The sequence below is a fragment of the Protopterus annectens genome, chromosome 7.part0, assembly GCF_019279795.1.
Source record: "Protopterus annectens isolate FY-2018-M chromosome 7.part0, PAN1.0, whole genome shotgun sequence".
NCBI classification, from domain to species: Eukaryota; Metazoa; Chordata; order Ceratodontiformes; family Protopteridae; genus Protopterus; species Protopterus annectens.
In genome coordinates this window covers 701648295-701671688 of record NC_056739.1, presented here as the reverse complement: position 1 = coordinate 701671688, position 23394 = coordinate 701648295, and the positions used below count along the sequence as shown (strand labels likewise).

The window sequence follows — 23394 nt, the reverse complement described above, 5'->3', positions numbered from 1 at the left end:
AGTTTTAATTTCCAATAATGCTATGGTCTTCAGTAGGCTGTAGAAGTCTTTCAAAGTTGGTATTGTGTTTGTATCCCATCTTCTTGTTATACACTTCCTTGAAATTGCAAGTATTGTCCATATATACATGTTTGACCTATTCAAATGAGGACCTTTGCTCACATTTAATAATACAAGAGCTTTAGTTAAATAAAATTATTCATTAAATAAAGCTTGTAGAAAGTTATTAATACTATTCCAAAATGGCTTAATTTTAACACAATCAAAGAAAATGTGGTTCCAATCTGCATTGTGTACTTGCTCACATCTCCAACATATTCTTTTTATGGAATAATTTTACTGATTCTGCCTGGGGTTAAGAATGCTCTGTGCAAGCATTTCCAATTAAAACTGTTCCAGTATTGTGTAACAGATGTATATTTTATCAATAATAAGATATTACTTTTACTATCTTCAGTTAACTGTATTAAGTGTCCTTTTGTTACATATTTCCAGTATGAGGTTTTGGGTGTTGTATCAATATTTTGTAAACTTTTGAAATACTGTTTCCTATGTCAAAGGCATTATATATGATTTCATATATGTATTTCATAAATTTAGGTATTTCTTTAAATGAAGAATTGTTAATTATTCTACTTAAATCTTGCAAATATGACAGAATACTCTGTAAAGTTAGCCAGTCCTGTTGTGGAATTTGGCATGTTGTTTTTATTACTTGCATATCTAAAACTTTTAGTTCTCTGATACATTGGAGTCAACAAACAAATCCTTTCTGTTCCCAGGAATTAATAATTTCTCTATATATTTTATGTGGAAAGTTCTTTGTGACTATAAATGATGTTAAAAGATCAAACCAGATTTTTAAATCTATATTTGCATTAATAAGGTTCCTAAATGAGTCAGTGTAATAATTAATCATACAAGTTTTAGTGGGTTTAGTTATGTTATATTGTATACTAATAGATAATATATGCCATGGCAAATTGTTTTTATCTATTTGAATTTTTTTTTGTAAATCAAATTCATTTATTGATCTTACAGTTATTAATTCTTTCCAATTTGCAGAGTAATTTGGACTTATCCAATCTGAGATTGGTTTAGATATTGATGTTTTTATATATGTTTCTATATCAGGAAAGTTTAATCTTCCCTGTTTCCATGGTCTGATATGATTTATTAAAGCTATTCTGTTTCTTTTGGGAAACCATGCAAATTTTATTAGGTATGAATTTATTTCTTTAAGTATATTCCTTTCTGGTAACAGTTGTATCACCAAGGCTATATATTGGATCTTGGGCAGTAGAACCATTTTTATTAACTGTAGTCTGTCTTCAAATGTTAACATTATTTTGTTCCATTTTTCTACAGAGATTTTAATTGTATTGATGATATTATTGTAATTTTTTTAGACTAATTCATTATTATCCTTGCATAACTCAAGTCCTAGATATTTTAAGGTAGATTCTTGTTTCCCTATGATGGGATCCCCCTTAGTCTGCAGTTCTTTTTTTTTCATTTAAGAATAAAAATTTTGATTTTGATTTATTGAAATTAATTACTGAAGTCATGTGAAATGTGTCAATTAATATATCTAATTCTTCTAATGCCTCTTTTGTATTATATAAGGTTAGTAATGTGTCATCAGCAAATAGCATTACTTTAGAATTGTATTGTCCATGAACATCTATTCTTTTGATTTTTATATTGTTATGAATTGAATCTGTCAATATTTCAATAGCCAAAGCAAATAGAATCGATGACATGGGACATCCTTGTTTAGAGCCTTTTGTTATATGTATAGATTCAGAGGTAAAAGGCCCTAACTTGATATACGCTGAATTATTTGTAGATATATTTTTTAGGAGATGAACAAAGGATGAAGGAAGTTCAAATAGTATTAGGATTCTGAATAAATAGTCCAAATTTAGGGAATTAAAGGCTTTCTCTAAATCTAAGCCAATTATGAGTGTTTCTTTGTTTTCTTTATTAACATAATCTATAAGAGAACTTATCCTTTTAATATTGTCATGTGTGTGTCTTTGATATATAAATCCAGTTTGATCATTATTTATTTTTTGGATAGTGATATTTTCATTCTGTTAGTTAATATTTTCATAAATATCTTAAAGTCATTATTTAATAATGATATAGGTCTATATGAGGTACAGAGGTTTGGGGATTTGTTCTCCTTTAGGATTGGTGTGATTACAGATTATATCTCCAAGAGGATGGTATTAAAGCTTGTGACTGAATTTCTAATAGAGTTTTATGGAAGAAGGATAGTATCTTTGAAGGAAAAAGTTTATATATTTCCATAATTATGCCATCTATACTTGGAGCTTTATTATTTTTACCCTCTTTTATTGTATCTGTAATTTCTTTGAAGGATATGGGTGCTTGCAGATCTAGTTTTAATTTTTCTGGTATTTTTTTATATTACAACATTTTTCATCTAGATTTAATTGATCTATATGTATATTTTCTTTTTAGAAATGTTCCATATATTGATTTCTATAGGCATCAAGAATGTCATCTATATCCAAGACATTTCTCCTTTCTTTTCATGGAAGATACTTTTAATGTTATTAGCTTTTGATTGCATTTTGATTCTTGTGGATAAATTATGTAAATATTTGGGAGAAGTGGCCAAGGTATTAATTTTAAGTTTTTCTAAAGCTAAACTAGTTTTATGTGTTAGAATTTCATTGTATTTATTGTTTAGTATATCTACTTTCTTTTTCATCTCCAAATGATTTTGATTTTTTTCAACTTTTACTGGCAAAAGATTGGATTGTAGAGCTAATAATTTAGAATCCCATTCTCTGTTTTTTTTATACCACGTTAGGGTTTTACCATATATGTAAGCTTTTAATGAGTCCTATACCATTATTTTATTTATTTCTGTGGTGTAATTAATATCTAAGAAGAACTGTAATTCAGATAATAACCAGGGTTTGAACTCTTTAATTTCAGTTACATATGCTGGAATTCTGGAGTTAAATATTAATGGTTTGCATCCATTCTGAAGTTTTAGTATCATTGAATTGTGGTCTAAAAAGTGGCAGGGAGTGATTGAGAAATTAATGATTTTAGAGTGTAAGTCACGGGCAGCAAATATTTTATCTATTCCAGTTTGTGTACCAAATCTGTGATCTTGATGAGAAAACAACAAATAATTATCTTCTTTAAATGTGAAAGTATCTACAAGATGAAATTATTCTACCCACTTGTTTAAAGCTTTTGATACAGCAGATTTATACAGTGGTATTTTATTTGTAGTTTCAGAAATATCAAATATACAGTTAAAATCTCCTCCTAATATTAAGTTGCCTTTATAATTATTGGAAATTAAATCCAAGGGATTTTTAACAGTTCATGTTCCAATGCCTGGTAACCAGTATAGATTGGCTAGGGTCCATATTCTGTTATTATATTTAACTATTACTAATTCCATAAGGCCTTCTTTATCTTCATATGTATAAATGATTTCTGGGTTTATCACATTTGTTTTCCATAAAATTGTTACCCCTTTTGTCTTTGTCTTATAAGTGGATTGTGCCAATATCATATATTCCTTAGGATTCCATTTGTAATTGTCATTTGTTTTGAAATTAGTTTCTTGAAGGAAGACAATTTGTGCTTTGTTCAGTTTTAAATATTTCAGTAGATTTGATCTCTTGCTAGGATTGTTTAAGCTATTGGTATTTAAAGATAATAAAGTTAAATCCATCTTAGACTATTTACACTATGTATTTTTTTGTTTGTTTTATTGTGACTATTAAACATTTTCCTCTGATAACTATAAAGTATATGTTTGAGCTTTTAAAGGAAATTATCAGTTTTATACTTTGAGTGTTTACCAATAAAGTAATGTTTTGGTCAGGCATACTAAAATGTGTTTGTGAAATAACAAATTTAAATTAATAAATATTTACAAAACTAAGATCCACACTAGCCATGGAATAAAAATCATTCCTAATCTGATGGATAAATCTAAGTCCATCAGATTATCACTCATACCTTGACAATCCAGAACTTCTGAGCTCCATAAATTGAAATATCATATGGAGAATATTTGTAATAGGAATAAGCAATATTTATATTATTTTTAACAGATATAGTACTATTGTAGATTAGACAGAATTCTAATACAATATAAATGTCTACTCATAGTATAAGCAATTAATATTTACATGAAAGATAGATGAAAAACAATTCAATCATAGTAAAGTAGGATGTATCATATATAAAACCTCAGTAAAAGATTATAGCACACAGTTATTTAACATATTCACCCTTATTGATGAAGTCTTTCAAAACGTATTACTTAATACAAATAGACGGTAATAATATTTATACCTAATGTATTTTATACAATAAAATATACTATAAATATAAATATATATAATAAATATAAATAATATAAATAAAAATAAATATAAATAAAAATACAATGTATTTTGGTGGATATATCAGACATTATATTTCACTGTTTGCCAGCACTTAAGTAATCACTTTGTTGCTAACTTACTTAAAGCTTCAAGTTTGTTTTATGTGAACATTGATGAAAGTTAGTGCATTTTAATTATCAGTGCATCCCTTCTCCCCATTTCTTACACATAAGGATTTTCATATCTATCATTTTTTATAATAAAATGAGTGAAATTATAGGTTAAAAACAACAAATTTGCTTATTGTGATTAATGATTGCAAATTCCCTTTCCATATTCATAAATTGCCATTTTATGGCATATACTGAAAGCTTTTTGATTTAAATGGCAACATTCTATTTTGTATAATCAGCAAAGGTTAAACTGAGTGATTATTGTCAATGTAATACTATTTGTTCAGAATGTGATTGTTACATTCTGTGACATTCCTAGTTCAGGCTTCTATTGTTTCACTTGAACAACTTTGTCAGTTTGATGTCATGTATAAAACATTAGTTACCTGGGTAACAGTTTAAGTATTATGTATGGTCAAGATGGGTTACAAAACCACAATTCAAGTTAAAGCAATTATATGACTTGTTATGCTCATTTACTTATATGAGAAAATCATCATGCTTTCCCTTGATGTTCAATATAGTGTATGTCATTTATGGCAAGTTAAAACAGTAGTGTTATTATACACAAGCCTATGTTATTAAACTGAGTGTCTATTGTCAGTTTAATACTATTTGTTCAGAATATGATTGTTACATTCTGTGACATTTCAAGTTCAGGCTTCTATTGTTTCTCTTGAACAATTTTCTTGGTTTGATGTTATGTATAAAACAGTTACCTTGGTAACTGCTTAAGTATTATATATGGTCAAGATGGGTTACAAAAACTACAATTCAAGTTAAAGCAATCACATGACTTGTTATACATATTTACTTATATAAGAAAATCATTATGCTTCCACTTGATGTTCAATGCATTGTATGTCATTTATGAGAAGTTAAGACAGCAGTGTTATTATACACAAGCCCTTGCTATTAAATCCTGTCTTTAATATCTAAATTCAGCATACTGCTTCATCTTATATGATGATTATATATTTTATGTCTAGATTTACTAAAATCATACATTACATAACTATTGTGTGTGTGTTTTTTTTTTTTTTTTGGCTGTTGCTTAGTTATTTGAGAGACCACAAGCTGTAATGCTTATTCTTATTATTAGCACCTTCCAAGCATGTTTATAAAGTCCATAGACTTTAAATTATGAGACCCTTCTAGTTTCTTATTTGTTATAAGTATATTTCCATCCTTACATACACACATATCAGTACTTCAAGCACAGGCAACAATGCCCATCCAGTTTTGCCAGAATATCATTCACTAGTTCACGTGGTGTGTTTCCAGGCTATTCTTAAAATATCCAAACCAATATTGTCCTGTTCCATTTTACCAGCCTGTTCCATGCAGTGGCCACTCTGCCAGTGAACCACTCAACACACCTTCCATTCCCACAGATATTTACATGAAGGAAATCTGACGATTCTATAGCACTTCCTGGCAACCCCAAACACCCCTAGAATCAGCTATCCCCATATGCCCAACACGTCCGAGCAAGCTCACCACTGCAAAGGGTACTGCGCAAGACCAAGTGCTCTTAGTCTTTCACAATAAATCAGACTTCCACTCTTATGTAAGTCCTTAATGTGTTTGGACCAAAATACATTTTAAATATAAAATTGTGCCTATTATTTTTTTTTACCAAGAATCAACTTAATGAGCTAAACACAAAGTGTTGGGAGAACATCAATATGTGTACCTGTAGTTTAAAACAGCCTTTTTATTAAATATTTTTTTTAAAACCAAAAACTTTGTTGCCGAGAATCATCTCGGAGGCTCCTTAGAGCCGTTAAGCATTAACGTCACTCTGTCTCCATTACCATAGCAACCTGGGAGCATCTGTTTCTGTTAGTGTGGGTGTGTACTGCATACCAGACGCTCACAATGCACCTGAAGCAAAGCTTCACTTCACTGCAACTTCAAGCCTAAATTCTCTCCCTTTCAGCAAGGCAGCAGCCAGGAAAAGAACGGAGAGCAAACAGATCAAAAAAAAAAACTCCTAACAAGCCGCCACAACAAAAGATAAAAGATATAGGATAACACATTCTTCCAGCCTTCCCACCTCTCACTCACCAGATGTACAAACAAACTATTCTCTACCAAAATATCCCAAATCACAGTTTTATCCATCCCCTTCCCCTGGATCCAGGCTAAAACACCAATTGTCCCTTCTTAATACACAAGCATCAGTAAACCTCAAGCACAAGTCACAACCTACAGCTTCCTGGAGACAAAAACAGCAACATACAACAGCTGCCAGACACAGCTCCATTAACGCACACCATATCAAGATTGATCAAACAGCACTCAATGCTATGATACCTGCCATAATTGATATTACCTATGTTTAGACAGAATAATAATGACATTTGTACTAGCTGCCAGACACAGCTGCATCCATGCATACCATATCAGGACTGATCAAACAGCTCTCATATCTGTGATACCTGCCATAATAGATATTAACTATATTTAGACAGAATAATGATGACATTTGCACTAAGAGCTTGCTACTATTATTTAACCAGGATATACGACATTTCTAAATCATACTTTAACTGAAGAAGGCATTAGTCTCCATGACCGCATTTCTTTTTCAAAACACTCTGCTGTTACTGCTATTATATATGATGTTAACTTGTTACATTTGAGTCTGAACTCTGATGAATGGTACTTGTTGAATTAGTTAATTAATTACTTAAATTATAAGTAAAATCGATGAAAAATAAAAAGGATAAGTATTCACTGAGTTCAAGTAGGGGAATAGAAACGTCTATGTTTGTATTATATGTCGCTCTGTTTGGCTTATAGACAATGTAAATTGTAACCCATCTTGACCTACCTTTGTTATGAAGAATTACTGGACTCTTTGTGAACATTCTGAATAAATCATTACTGTTTCTCAGTTGTTTAATCTTTTTTTCAATAAAAACAGATGACAAGTGATGTACCATATCAATTGATACTTTGAGAGATGTAGTTGTAAGAGTTATTTTATTTTGAGACAGCTATCTTGGAATCAGTTTTTTGTTTCTTCTTTCTAGCATCAGTCCAAGGATTTGTTTCTTTTATTGTTTTAATAGTAGGGGCCATCCATTCCATTTCTTCTGGGATAGACACTATTTTGTTGTTTTTGATGAATATAATAGCTTCTTCGAAGTCAATAAAGGTTCTCATCTCATTGGCAAAAAGTATTCATATCTTGGCTGGAAAGGCCAGCTGTGCTTTAATATTGTTTTGTGTCAACAGTTTTATTATTGGCCAGAATTTTTTCCTTTGTTCTAGTATTCTGGAAGAATAAGCATTGTCAAACCTTATCAGACTTTGTATTTTAAGGGTGATTTTTCTCCAAGCAGATTTTAATATTAGTTCCTTGTCCAGAAATGAAAGAAATTTTATAACTATGGATCTAGGTGGAGTATTTGTTGAGTTAGAAGCAGGTTTCCTCAGTGCTCAATTCCAAATGAAAGTCCCTCTTTAAAGTCTAAAAATTCAGGAATCCAGGTTGTTAAGAATGAAATAATGTCTTCTCCTTCAGTGTTTTCATTAAGACCAAAGATCCTTACATTGTTTCTCCTTTCCCTGTTTTCTAAGTCATCTATTTTGTTAAGCAGCCATGTATTCTGTTTAAGCAGAAATTCTTTTTGGAATTCTTCCTCTTTTAGAGTCCCCTTCAATGTCATTTAGAGAAGTCTCTATATTTGTTATTTTTGTATGATGTTGCTGTAATAGTTCCTTAAGCGTATCAGTCTGTTTTTGAGAATTTAATTTGAGGTTTTCTAAGTAATTTTTAAAGCCATCCAACTTCAAAGATAGTTCCTGTAAGGTAGATGTCATCAGTTGCAGTTCTTTTTTCAAAGCAGCATCTGGATGAGAATTCCTTGAGTTGTTCATATTCAGTGATTCAATATATCTCCAAGTTACTTAACAGGAAAATTTTTGTATATCTCCACCAAAATTGATATTTATGTAGTTTAGTAGTTTATCTATAGATTTCTGATATTTTAAACTTGAAAATAATAACATTTTCCTATATTATTATACTAGTGTATGGAGCTCTCAAAATTCACTGCTCTCAGTTGGCCATCTAGGCTCTAGCCCTACCACAGGTAGGACTTTTGGCCAGCTCCCTTCAAGCTGCCACATAATCACCCCCATGATACAAATAACATAATTAGTTGTTGAAGTCTGTTTTTTTTATGGCATCATTTGAGGAAATGGCTATATACTATTAACAATTAGCTGCTTACAAGCCCCAGAAATATACACAGAGAGTTCGACCAGGTCTCTCTTTTTATTATCCAAGCTGGAGCATCATAATACATTTGCTCCCACGTGTTCAGTGATTAAGTCATCTCAAAACCAACTACAAAATAACTTCTTTAAATAAAATTCATATGTCATACCAAGTTACAAGTCATCACAACTGACAACCAACTGAAATTTGATCTTCATATACAAAATCGTATTAAAAAAAAAACGCATCAAAAATTTAGTATGCTTTATAGATTCAAAAAAATTCCTCACCAACTCCTTCAGAGTTAAGATAGCAAATGCATACCTTCTACCTTCTTATCCTCCGTATTGTATGCCTCACTGCTTCTAACTAATATTCAAGTCTCACTCATCACAAAGCTGGAACTATGTTATAATAAGGTAGATAGATTTTCAACTAATCTGTCATATAAAAGTCATCATTGCTCTGCTCTGCTCTGAAAACATTGAACCGGCTTGAGTCACCCATTTACTTCGAGCACACTCAACTTCCAGTTCCCCATAAAATGAGAAATTCTTTTCTACTGTCCATCTGTCCCTTTATCCTTCAATAACATTCTGAATCAGTACCTTCCTAACCACCCACTTTGATCATCTGAGAAACAGTTATCTCCTTCTATATTATTATATTTTTAATATTCTTTATTCTCTTCTCCTCCAACTTCCTTTAACCTTTCTCGCCCTATAATATTCTTCTTACTGTCAGGTTTTTGTTTCTGCACCTTTTGTACCTTATTATTTCTTCTTTATCCCTTATATTCAAATATACCTAGATAATTATGTGCACATGCAAATGTATTTTGACTGTTGTAATCTTGCTTTTTTCTTTCTGTTGGTCTCATCTGTTTAATTTATTGTGATTTATTTTACTACTAGAATGTTTACAAGATCATATACATAAAATTTGTATTATGTCTTGTACAGCTTGTCTCCCCAGGCCTCCACTGAAAATGGGATTTATGCCCAGTTGGACATTCAGTGAGCCTGGTGAGAGGTATCTCAGTGTCTCTATCTACTAAGTCAGCTATAGCACAGACATTTGCATGTGTGACAGTATGCTTGGGTTGCTTTAGGGCCTACTGCACATTGCTTTAGTGACTCATGTTTGACGACTTATTCATAGAGTATTTAGCAGGTACAGTATTATTTTGTTGTAGAGGTTGAGTTAGATTAGTACGCTGTTTGGGAGTCCTAGAAGACTTTAGAAATTAGTTTTTAGTGCCTCAGTGTACTTTAGGTCTGATATTAGGGTTGTGATGTACTGGTGTAGGCATGTGGTGAGCACTGACACCCTGGGCACCTGTGGGGCATGAGAGCTTTGCCTCTCATTTGAATATGTATCAAAACCTTTCACAAGTGAATTTTGTCTCGGATAATAAAATGATTCTCAATGAGCATAAGACAGTTTCAGTACTGCCTCAATATGTCTAACTCAAATAGGCTGACAACTGAAGAGATACAGGTAGACTGGGTCCCATGGTGTCTGGAAAGAGCAGGTGTTGGTAATACATACAGCAGACAGTAGGTACTATGTTAGCTACAGTACAAAAATAGTATTGTAGATGCTTAACTGACAGCTATATGACTTAGTGATGGTAGTTGGTATAGTGGCAAGGCATAGCACAGTTGGTAAAAAAAAGCAGAAAACCAGTAGTAATATTTACAGCACTATGTGTAAAAAATGATACAAGTTATATGCAGGGGTGCCACATATCTCAATAAAGATGATGTTTTAAAGTATACGAAGTTGATAGTATCATACTGCATGTGTTACATTTGAGTATTTACACATTTTGTACTTTTTGCAAGCCATTATGATGGCACACATGTTGCAAGCCAAAATAGGTATGGAAAAGAAAAGAAAAGAAATAAAGGAAGAAAGGTAGCAGATGGATTAAGCCTAATATATTATAACAAAATACTTAAAATGCACTCAAATTGTTATAGTTTAATTTCTTAACACTTGTACTGCTGTAATTAACTAAACCCATTTTCTCAAATTTCTTCCCTCCTTGTTTTCTTTATTCCTTTTATTCACAAAATGCCTGTTAATCCAGGAGGGCACATATTTACTTCCAGCCAGACAGAGAGATGCTAACCTGCCCCAGTCCATATTAAATATAAATTAACCATACCTGTCCAATACACTGCCTAAGTAGTACAATCTGTTTAACTGTAGTTTATTTATTATTTATATTTGTTTACCTTGGTAGTGCATTGATCTCAATGGACCATTTGCTGGCACTGCCCATCTGAATAGGATCACATAAGAAATGAACACAGCATATTCACAGATACAAGGATATGCTAAATAACAAATCTATATACATATTTACAGATGCAAGAATATACTACAACATTTAGTTCAAGAAGCAGTTAACAATGTCATAACATGGCTGGAAAAATGGAATTATGCTTAACAGGGCTGTGTGGATAAGATGTAGCTATAATGACTGAGATGACCTATGCTACAGAGGTAGCAGCATATAATTATATAAAGAGGTATGAGGCCATTAGAAGAGGCAAGTGAGAATATTTGCAAGAAAGGATACAAATTGAAGAAGACAGAAATGGAGAGAGAGGCATACAGAGGGAAGAGGAGTAGAAAGGAAAAGAACCATGAGAGATGCAAAGAGAACTGGGAGGTAGGATGAATGAGAGACAATAAGTAAGGGAATGATAATATGAGATAATGAAGGATGAAACAGGGATAAAGGGCTGTGAGAGAGCTGCAGGGTTCATGTAATATGGCCTGAATGAGAGCAGCTGCACTTTGCTTTGGTGAAGAGGTGTACTTTCAGCTATTGTCTGAAGTCATAGTATGTGTGGATGCATCAGACTGAGAGAGGAATATAGTCCCATTGTTTAGGTGCTACAATGGAGAATGCATGGTCAGTGCAATAGAGTTTGCTTTTTGAAGTTAGTAAGGTAGGTAAAGATTGGGAGATACCCTTGAGATTATATGTGGGACTTTTGATGAAAAGTTTGATTGATCAGACATGTTTGACCATGTAAATGACTGTGTCATCTGCATAAAGAATTAAAGCTATCTGAGGATGATCAGATGAGAGTTTGTTGATAAATATAGAAAAGACCAGAAGGGCTAAAGTGGAGCCCTGTGGGACTCCTTTCATAACAGGAGCTGTTTCATAGGTGGCTGTACCTATTCTCACCTTGAATCATCTATTGGTAAGGAAGTCTAGAAACCAAGGTTTTGCATTGTCACTAATGTCTGTTTCAGTTAATTTGTCAAATAGTAAGTTTTGGTCAGTTACATCAAAGGCTTTTGTGACATCAGTAAAGACAGTTCCTGTCAGATTGCCTTTGTCTATATTGGATAGGATGCCATCTGTGAGGGAGTAGAGAGCTGTTACGGTGCTCTGTCTAGATCAGAATCCATGTTGCTTCCTAAATAGAAGATAATATTGATGTAAATAAGCAGTAATTTGGCTGTAGATATTTTTTCTAGTATTTTACCTAAAGTGGGAAGTATCAAGGTAGAACAGAATGGTGAAGCAGCAGTTGGCTTGGATAGTTTTGGAATAGAAGTGGCTTTTGCTGTTTTCCATGTTTGAGGAATAATCTTATTAGTTAAGCAAAGGTTGTACATGTGAGTGAGTAGGTGGGAGATAAAGTCCTTACAAAGGTGAATGAACCAAGGGGCTAGGTTATCTGATCCTGGGTAGTATCTATTTGTATTTGGTCTAACTGTGTTTTAGTCTGTTTGGCTCTAATCTTTTTGAAGTGGAATAGTGGAATGTAAAGGGGGGTGGCTGTGGGGGTGTGGTAGGTTTGTGTTGTTGATGTGTGACAGGTTGCTGTACTCACTGATGTAGTCAGTCCATAACAGTTTGCATGTTGTGGTGCTAGAGGGTTTCATGGGAACGGAGTTGTGCTGCATTTTTCCACAAGACAACAGGTTGATTTCTCTTCAGACTCTTCTAGGTTTGGCAAAAAGTGAGATTTGTTTGTTTTTGGTAGTGGTTGTTTTTGTGTATGCTGATGGATTGATGGCTAGGTTGTGTAGTGAGGTATATTTGGCTTAGGAATCCATGGTGGGGTTCATTTCCAAGTGTATCATGCTTTGTTATGTAATTTGAGGAGGTGTTTGAGTTCATTAGATACCCAGTCATGTTTATGAGATCAAAGTAGCCTTTATACTAAGGGAAGGAATTTGTTTTGCTAATGCATTGGGTCTTTTATGGCAAGTAAGAGAGACCAGCTAAGGGTGTCAGGGTGGTTTTTAAGATTAGTGATATTCTGAATGGTTTTGGGCATGAAGGTAATACATTTTAATGTTAGATTATGTAATGAGAAAGTTATGGGCCAATGAAAACTAAAGAAGGGTGCATGTATGGTGAGGTTAGATAGCATTGTAAGATTATTAGTTATTACAAGATCTAGTAAGGTGTTCCTGCTGGACTGAAGGTTTGATCTAGTTGATTTGGGTAAGACTTAAGCTGGACAGGAGTTCTGACATATCAATGGATTTTGGATGTAAGTAATTAAGGCTGAAGTCTCCACGAATGATTCAATTACATTTTTGGGAGCTTTGGCATATATTTGTTGGATTAGGGTATTGAATTGTGGTAGTGAGGCTGCTGGAGGTAGGTATGCACTGGCCATAACAAGGGGTCTTTGTTTGGTTGTTGGAAATTTTAAAGTATCCAATTAGGATCCCATTCTGAGTTGCTGTTAGCTTGTGCAATGGTTGTGGGGTTAAGGTAATATTTGAAGAGAATTAATGCTTCGTTTCAAGGTTTTTTACCTGGTCGGTAAGCTTGTAAGTATGACTATTGAGTATGAGGTGGTGAAGACTAAGGGTGTGAGGTTTCGGCATGTTTCTGTAATATTTATAATGTCAAGCTTATGTTGTATGGTAAAGGCATTTTCTGGTTAATTTTAATCTTGATAATGTGGGTATAAAGAGGGAGCAGGTAATATGATGCTGTTTATTGGTTTGAGTTAAGACATTATTGTTAAGTGGTCCTCGATTGGGCTTAATGTTGCCTCTTAACAGAAGTATAAAAACAATGGAACAGAACTTGAGTAATGTTTTTGGAATGTGTAATTTTGTGTATAACTGGAATTTTCTACCAAAATATGATTGATGTATGTGAGCTGGGTGTTGGCGTGCTTGTGATGTGATGTAAATGTTTAATGGGGTTTAGGTAGGCAGTACGTGTGTAGGTATTAATGCAGTCTGATATATGGAAGCAGTGAGATAATTGCTGTGGGTTTTTTTGTGTGAGGGTTGAAGGAAAATAATTGATATCAGCAGGAGAATGTAAATGTAAGTCATAGTTATAGGAATTCCTAGGGTTAATTAACTGTAGTGCAGGCATTAAGATCTAGAGAATGAGGGAAGAAAGCAGTGTTCTTTTAAGGGGTGTTTACTGGGTGGATAAAAATGTCTGGGGATCTTCCACTATAAGAGTACGTGGCAGGAAATTGGGCTTGGATGGGAGAAAAGATACATGAGATGATTGGAGAAGGATGGAGACAACTTCTGACTGGGTGTAAGGAGAATGGATAAGTAAAATATGATGGGAATACTGCAGAGACGAGCAGAAGGTAAGAAGCAAAGGAGGGGTTAATAGCTGTGAAGAACATGGAAGAGTAAGTTTCTATGGTGGCTGAAAAAAAGGAAGAAAACAGAAGATACAGAAGGAGACAAAATGAAGAGTGAATTCAGTAGGAGTGGTTTGTTATGATGATGTAAGTCAATTGAAAGGCTGAAAGGCGAGGGTTGAGGAGGCTAACAGTGATTGGAAGACTGAAAGAATGGGTGGAGATAGCAAACTTTGTATGTAGTGTAAGACGGGGTAGGAGGGATTGGGGGAAGAGTAGGGGAGCAAATTGAATCCAAGTATAGCAGCAGCAGCAGTAGCAGCAGCAGCAGACGATCTTTGTCTGCAACCCACAGAATAGGAGTAGCAATGTAGGAAGGGGAGCTGACCACAGACTGTTCTAAGGAAATCTAGAGGGAAATCTAAAACACTTTCATGAAAAACTGAGTCAATGAAAACCAAAAAAAAAAAATGACAACACCAAACACGTTTATGCAGGGGGGCAAGCCCCCCTACACCCTCCATGTGGGGGGCTGTGCCCCCACACCCCCACTACTTATATATTCTAACTCCAAGATTGCACTACAGTGGGGGGAAAGGGAATATTCCCTTATTCCCACTGTGCTGCAATCTACAACAACAATCTAGGTTGCTTTTCTTTGACTTGTTTTTTCCTGAAAGTGCATTTTTAGATAAATGCACTTTCAGAAAAACGGAGTCGCGAAATTACTTTTCAGAGAAATCTAATTTTGATGGGTCAAGGTAGGTATATATATATATATATATATATATATATATATATATATATATATATATATATATATATTTGGGTCTACTTCACTTTACTGAAATACTATTTTCACTGACTTTCATTTCACTGAGACCAAATCACCTAATTTTCAAAATATTGAAAATTCATTTGACTAAATCTCATTTCATTGAATTGTAAGCCATAGACCTGATGTGGATTTCCATTCACCTTTGACTTGTTTGTAATAAAAAGAATGTCTGTAACTTACACTGCTGACTGTCAGAATAGTGATAGTTATATAGAACGTGGTGCTGTACTGTTTTTAAATGTGGGTATGTCTATTTACATTTGTATGGGAAGTATGTAAAGTAATATGGCGGATGTTTTGTGCGTTCCCAGCAGTAGTGGCAGCATGTAGAGTACTGTACAACAAGTAAAAGGTATATGCCCTTTTCCCCTATCTAGTGTGATCCTGGAGTTAGTATATATAGTTAGGGAGTATGGGGAGCACAGCCCCCCACATCTGGGGTGGGGGGCATCGCCCCCCACTTACTTTGATTTTATATTGTCTGATTTCTTTCAAGAGGGTAAGTAAGTAGTTTTTAAGTTCCAGAAAGAGGTATTCATTAGTGTTGTGAGTGTGTTTGTCTATGGTTTCCCAGTTAGTCTTTTGAAATTTAGCATTGCAAGCTTTCGGTGAAATGAGATTCAGTGAAATGAGTTGTCAGTATTTTGAAATTTAGGTGATTTGGTCTCGGTGAAATGAAAGTCAGTGAAATGGGATTTCATTCATGTGATGTAGACCCATGCAATATATATATATATATATATATATATATATATATATATATATATATATATATATATATATATATATATATATATATATATATATATGTGTGTGTATCAGAGATTGGGAGATGAGAGTGTGATGCATGAAATATCTTTTCTTATAGGATTGCAGAACAGGTTTCTTGACAAGCAACATAGCTATGAACCAAAGTTTTTGTGTGTTTGTGTGTTCCTGCAGGTACCAGTGTAACAGTGTTTTGTGGATTGGTTGAGGGAACACAAACAGTTTTTCCATTAGATGTTCAATTCAGAGACATGCAAACAAGCTGCTAATGTACTTTTGCTCCACATGTCTCTTGAGGATCTCTTAATCACTAGTTAGCTCCATATTGTTATGTAGCAAATAGCAAAATATTATTAATCCCAACAGCAAAAAGGAAAAAGCACCACAGTTAGAGCAGGTCTATATAATATAATAATGGATTGATGAATTTATTGCTTAATTGTTTGATTACTTGTATATATCTATAAATGTAGGTGATGTTATGTTATGTATTCATTGAAGTCTGAAGAAGCATCCGTTGGGGCATGAAAGCACTTACTACTGAATTAAAATTTGTTTGTATTATTATATATACCTGCTCTAGCTATGGTGCTCTCTCATTTTTGCTGTTGGGATTGTGCTGTTATATTGAGGAGAGCTTTACACACTTAAACGCAGTGTGTTGTTCCTAAAAATTTATTAATGCTACAGTGCTAACCTGTCTGAACCGAATACTATGTTTATCTATCTATGCATAAATTTATATGCATACACATGTAAATGTATATGTGTATTCTAAACTGGAAAGCTGGAGGCATTTGAAACACAGTACACTGGAATTCCATATTACTGCAATCACTGTCAGCATGCTTAAGCTACTGGGAGACACTGACCCATTATGACCTTAGGTAGAAGCCAAAGTTGTAACAGGTCAGAACCAAGGATAGTTTCTAGATGGCCCCAGACACACAGAGTTGCCATTCACACACGGGTGGCAGTTTATGCTATACTTCATCTGTGACAGTGTGTTAACTGTTATACTGCTGAGTATAGTCTGCTTTCACTGGGCATGATTGTCTTGTACCCAATTTACCCCTGTTTCATGAGTCAGAACTACACTGTATCAATATATAAGGTATTATAAATGCAGCAAGCCTTATAACTAAAATAAAACTTTAATGAATCTGGCACCAAACATTTTAGTGTTGTCACAAATTCTGTGTGTATGAACCTTCCAGTTGATAAATAATTTAAATTAAAAACATAATAACTAGCAAATAAATCTGTATAGTTTGCAAAAAAAAAAGAAAACTATAAGGCAGCAATATGCAGGTTGCCACATATTTATAATTACCATTTTCAGTAGGTCGGTTGTCCTCTGGTGTTTCCATGACTGTGGTTTCTGTTACATATTCAGAAAATGTACTCTTCTGCTGCATTATTTCACTAACATCTGACCTGAGATTTTGTAGAGCTAGAGATACAGGTTTAGAGTCTTTAATACTTCCTGATTTGCCTACCACTTTCTTGCAAGGAGAATTACGCAGCTTTGGTGGAAGGCATTGCTGTTTTGGATCTTCTGTAAGGATGAAAAATAAATGTAAAAATTTCAGTATAAATGAAATAAAACAAATCAAGTTATGGTGACATTGATCTGAGCAGGAAAGGCAAACAAGCTACCAGATGCATAAACAACACCAGAAATCCTTGTCAAATACCTTAAAAGTCTGTGAAAAGTGATGTCTTATTCTCCTCCTGCAGATTATCCCCCCACCACCATTATGATCTCCACTTTCTGTCACCTTAGCATCTGAATCTCCCTTAGCAACCTTGATTCATTATCATGTCTCTTCCAAAACAACATTGCTCATTGTTCAACAAAGTTGATACTTTATTGGATCTGGAAAATTTCTAATGGTAGCTTCCCTAAAAAAAAAAACTAAGTTTAGCTACTGATTTTAACTCTGACAAGTGGCACATCATAGTTGCAAAGACCTTCCATAAGGGTAGCCTTACAACCAACCCAGCTAATTACAGAATTGTAAGTCTTACAAACCTCATCTGCAAAGGTATGGAATGTTTTACCACTCATCTCGTAAATCATGATATCAACAATATTATTTAACTTAAACCTCCAACAAGAGACTATCTTTGTGAATGGTATATCCTGTATACTGAGTCTACTAAACTTGTTCAAAATGTTTACAGAGTCAGTAGGCTGTAACCATGCTGTACACATGGCATCTCTTTACCTGGCCAAGGCCTTGAAAACCATTCTCCATAATGGCATCTCACAGAATTTGAATGCATTAAAAATCAGCCGATATGTGATAAGCAAACTGGCTGAAAGAAGGATTCCACACAGCACAAGTTGCAAGAGCCTCATCAGATTGCATGAAGCTATACTGCAATTTCCCTCAAGACTCAGTGCTAGGATCTCATCTTTTTTTGGCCTTACTTCTTAAATCTCCAAGACACCAGGACCTCTGCTAGAAAAGTTTGCAAGCAACTGCAAACTGGGAGCTGTTGCTAAGTCATCCTCTGACACCAAAACCTTCCAGAATGAACTTTCTTTGGTAAACTCAGTATACTAAAAATGGACTCAGACTAAATGCTAAAATGTGTAGCATTGACATGTTTGGCAAACAGTCCTTCCCCTCATCGTACTATATAGACAGCACACCCCTACAAAGAGAAATTGTAGTCAGGGACCTGGACACTTAGATTGAGAATGCTCTGCCATGTGACTGTGATTGTCAGGAAATCCATTTATTTAACACAGAAAATTGCAAAAAGAATATATTCAAGGTCTAAAGAGGTAATCCCTCCTGTCATTGATCAGACCAATTATTGAGTGCAATGTCTCCTTCAGGATGTATCTCAAAGAACATATCAAGCAACAAGAAATATCTGAAAGGCTGCTGAAGTCTCTGAGCCTCTGAGCTATCCAAAGACACTGGAAGCTGTGTCCCTTTATTCGGTATTGTATAGGGTTTTGAGGATAGATCTTTGTCTTGCCTACTATGCTATAACAGACACAGTGGTCTTGGGCTTCCTTTATCTCCACAAGTCCAATGGTCTCATCAATATTAGAACCAAAGGCCTAAATCTAAACTAACAGATAAACAGAACAGTTGTGGAGGGACAGATTTAGAACCTGGAGCCTCTGAAACCTTTGTAATAAAATCCACTTGCATGTCAAGCACTAAAACTCAATACCTTTCTTTTTAAAAATAGTCTGGATGACTGGATGGGTATTTACAATTTACTCTTGGATTTGACTGATACATCCTGAGGGTGGTTACCGCAAGGCATACGTGGTTATAAGATTAAATGGCCCTGGAATATACATGAAATCTGTGAAATCTGTGAATATCCTAAGTTCACTACAGACTTTTGGAAAAATATGTTATCTTGAGGACCCCCTAAAAGAAGATTCTATCTCTCATGCTCATATCAAGAAAGCTTGCTGATTCCAAAGGACAAAATAATAAAATAAAGTATTTCCAGAAATTTCAAGCCATGTTTTTGGAGTGGCTAGTAGTCATATACTTGATCACCTTAACTGTCTTGTGCCGGCTGATTCCTTAGCAGCTCATTTAGATAAGCAGGAACCAGAGCATGTAGGGCTTGTCAGCTAAGATTAAGATTCACTAAACCACATTTGGCTGTAACCAGAACCAGTATAGGCAAAATATACATTCTAGGCACATCGGACAGACATATGACAGCAGAATTCTGCACTTCTACAGAAAAGTCGCATCATAATCAATGTGTTCCAGGAAGACAGCACTGCAGCTCATATGAGACAGGACAACACTAGGGCATTTAGCACTTTCCACAAGCCTGAGGGTGAGTGTACTGTGTTTAATGGGGTCAATATTCTTCAGGAGGAAGTAAAACATCTTACAATGGCTGATACCAGCTGCCTTGTTTTCAGCCTGTCATCAGAAACAAGCAGATCGGAGCAAATTCTGACTGATTCTCTCTACAGGTAATTACATGAAAGAAGAGAGCAACATTTGATGAATGGAGTAAGGTCCATTGCTGTGGTCTTAGCTGGGTCAAGTTTCAGTCAACTAAACATCATCACTTAAGGATGGAATCAAAGTAGTTTTCCATGGATGAAAACTCCAATAAAATCTCATGAGGAAAAGTGAGATAAAGCTGAATATCTTGAGCATATGACTGATAGTGTTTAAGCTGCTTAGAGATCAAAAAGACCAAGACAGAATATTGTATTTTATCCTTTGCCATCATGATGTCATTAACCAGCTCTAATGAGTGTTGTTTATGTACTGTGCTATGATCTAAATCCTGATTAACAAGGGACTAACAAGCCATGTGGCATCATGGAAAATTGCTGCACATTGACTTCATTATTGGAAAGTTTACTGACAATAATTGTTCCACCTGTTTACATCAAAAGACAGTTTGTTAAGAATCTATGTGACCAAAGTATCATTTAATGAAGCATGAAAAAATGGGCAAGCAGGGGGCGTGGCTTGGATGGAAAGCTGAAAGCAGCAGAGTTCATGAGCTCTGCCATCTTCATTTTTTCCAGACAGGATTTTTTATTTAATTTCACCAACAAAGACCTGAAACTATGAAACTCAGATTCTGGAAGTCGTAAGCTACAAGTTGGTGCAATGCTTAAGCTAAAAATTTCATATTTTCCTGTCAAACTTTCAAATAGAAGGGGCATTGAAACCACATTCACAAAGGAAGATGTGAAGCTCCAAATTTTCTCAGCAAGAAACTCTAATGAAGAAAGAAATACAGGTAGGGTTGCCAGCTTTCTTTGTGGCTAAAACCGGACTAAGGTCACGCCCCTCGCATCACCCATAACTCCACCCATTCCCACCCCCTCTCCCATCCAGGCCCCACCCATTTTGTGACATCACTGTGAAATCAGCTGATGGGAACGCCCTCTTTTTCTGTTCCGGATGCCTGCTTTCAGCTGATTTCTTACCAGTTGCCATAAACACTGTTCAAAACTCTCAGTGTGCATACTGTCTTCTGTTTTACACATACAGTGATTACAAATATTTGGATTTAATTTAAAATATTTATTTCAAATTTTATAGCATAAACCACTGATACACATTTGCTAAACAAAGCAATATAGTCTCACAATGAAAACAGACTTAGCATTAAAACTACTCTGCCTTTAAATCTCACATTCACTGACTATACAAAAATGCTACACAAGCAGTATTAGAAATGCATATATGATACATAAAAACATAATTACTCAAGTTCAGTGTAAATATTATGTGCAAAAACTATTAAACAAAATTCCTTTGCTAATTCACAATATCAAACAATGGATTTTACACAAGTAGTTACAGACTGGAGCAGAGAGTTAAGGCTACAAGTGGTAGTTCTTGTGGAACGAGGAGTTAACAGGTGCAGTATGTGAAACGGGACAATAAGCAGAGTGGAGGTTGTGAAAATATCTTTAAGGGTGAAAAAGAAGATGTGGTGCAATATACAATAATTCTGCAAGCACAGTATTCCATGAGCAACTAAACCAATGCTTCATAAAATTGTTATACTTTCTGATTGGTATCTGCCATTATTCAGTGACTTCAGTTGTCAATGACTTTCCAGAAAACCACAAGTTTATGAGGAAGAGATTAAAAATATGGGGCAAAAATCTGGATAGTCTACAAATCTTTTGAGAGTTAAAAGGTCTTAGAATGCATAGTAAATTCATGTATGCTGTCTGAATGGAAACTGGAGTTTATGTTGCAGATCACTTGGTACATTTCATACATTTGTATAATAATAAATACATTTCCTGTTGTTGAATTACAGGCACTGCTACTGTCTCATGTTACTGTTACTGCAGTAATGTGAAGTGGCTATTATATAGTGTTGTCAAACAAGTATGAATTGTATACATTTGTAAAATTATGCACTTCATACAGAGGTTAAATGTTATGATCTATGCATGAAGTTGCTACTCGCTCCTCACTTAGTTAACTGTGCAAACATGAGTACTACTATAACCCTACCTCACAGGTCTTGCAAGTGGGGTCGCTGCCATTACCTAAAAAAAAAAAACTTTCAGCCAAAAATCAGGGAGGAAGCCAAAATAATTAGGGGGAAGGGGAGGGAGATAAAGGCTCAATAATAAGAACAAATTTTAAATACTGCTCTTAGAAATTTAGGGTTAGATAATCAGGTTTTGCTTAAGCATGCATTTTCTGAAGGATATAAAAAGTCAGAAATTAAAATGTCCGTCATTACTTAGTTAGTGACTGCAATCCACAATGATTGCCAGAAAACAGGTTTTATAGATAACAAGTGTGAGGGTGCAGGCAGACATCGATCCCCTGCAAAAAACGTAAAAAAATTATTTGTGCGGCTGTTGAACACATCAGCATGAATAAGCATTCGTTACTCCAACACATCACCAGGTATTGTGTGGTGGGCAACACTTGCTACTGCACACCCAATGAGGAACTCTTCAACTACATCGCCTAAAGAAGGCCACTTGTGCTACTACTGGCACAGGGACTTTTAAGTATAAACTGAGATTTTCCTGTTATACACGTAAATCACACTCTTTTTCAGACTATTCATGCTTTACTTTTCTGTTGTACTGACAAGACTGGAGATTGCACACTTTTAGCTACGGTTCGTACGTACACCACTTTATCATCTACGGGGGGATAGCATTGTTAAACAGGCCCACAACTCATGAGTTTACCCTTTTGCATTAGGCAATTAACCAGGAACATCATTCTGTAGTTTATACACACTGAATGCTTGCATATATAACTGAAATAAAACAGACACATTCTAGCCACAGCTTGCCTACCTGCGTCCATCCCCAATAATGTGTGTACAAAGGATTCGTTTCAAAATCTCCAAGCTTTCAAGTTTCCACATCCACACTGTCACCCTGGGCTGACACAAGGAGGAGCAAGAGGCAGTGCTTGTCAGAGAACCGGCAAAGATGTTCACCAATGGCCCCGGTCATATTCCAGAAAGGGGAGGGGCTAATCACATCCGCTAGTGTCATATATTTCCGGACAGTCTGGAGTCAGGTAATGGCTGTATTTATAGCCAAAAAGCACACCGGGACCACAGGCAATAAGGAGGGGAGAGAGAGAGTAAAGATGGTGAGCGAGAAATTCTTCAGACCATGGCAGTGGCACAAAACCCGGACTTTAGTGTGTCCGGTTTTGAATTAAATTTGTAACCGGACAATTTTTCAGAAAACCGGACAGTCCGGTCAAAAACCGGACAGCTGGCAACCCTAAATACAGGCAATCCTTACTACGGTTCAAGACTTGATGGGTAAAATAGACAAATTAAACCTAAAAGTGGATAATATAAAAGCAGATACCACCAAAAAATAACCTTATTAAATGAAGTCTTTAAACAAAAA

General features: G+C 34.8%; 1 protein-coding gene across 1 annotated transcript in view; it reads right to left on the bottom strand.

Annotated features, from left to right (window-relative positions):
- LOC122806078 overlaps positions 1 to 23394 on the bottom strand; it is a 329514-nt gene that overhangs the window by 21305 nt on the left and 284815 nt on the right. Inside the window, exon 4 of the mRNA XM_044076316.1 lies at positions 17347 to 17571. Within this exon, the coding sequence (XP_043932251.1) occupies positions 17347 to 17571 (225 nt within the window). The remainder of the gene's footprint in view (positions 1 to 17346; positions 17572 to 23394) is intronic.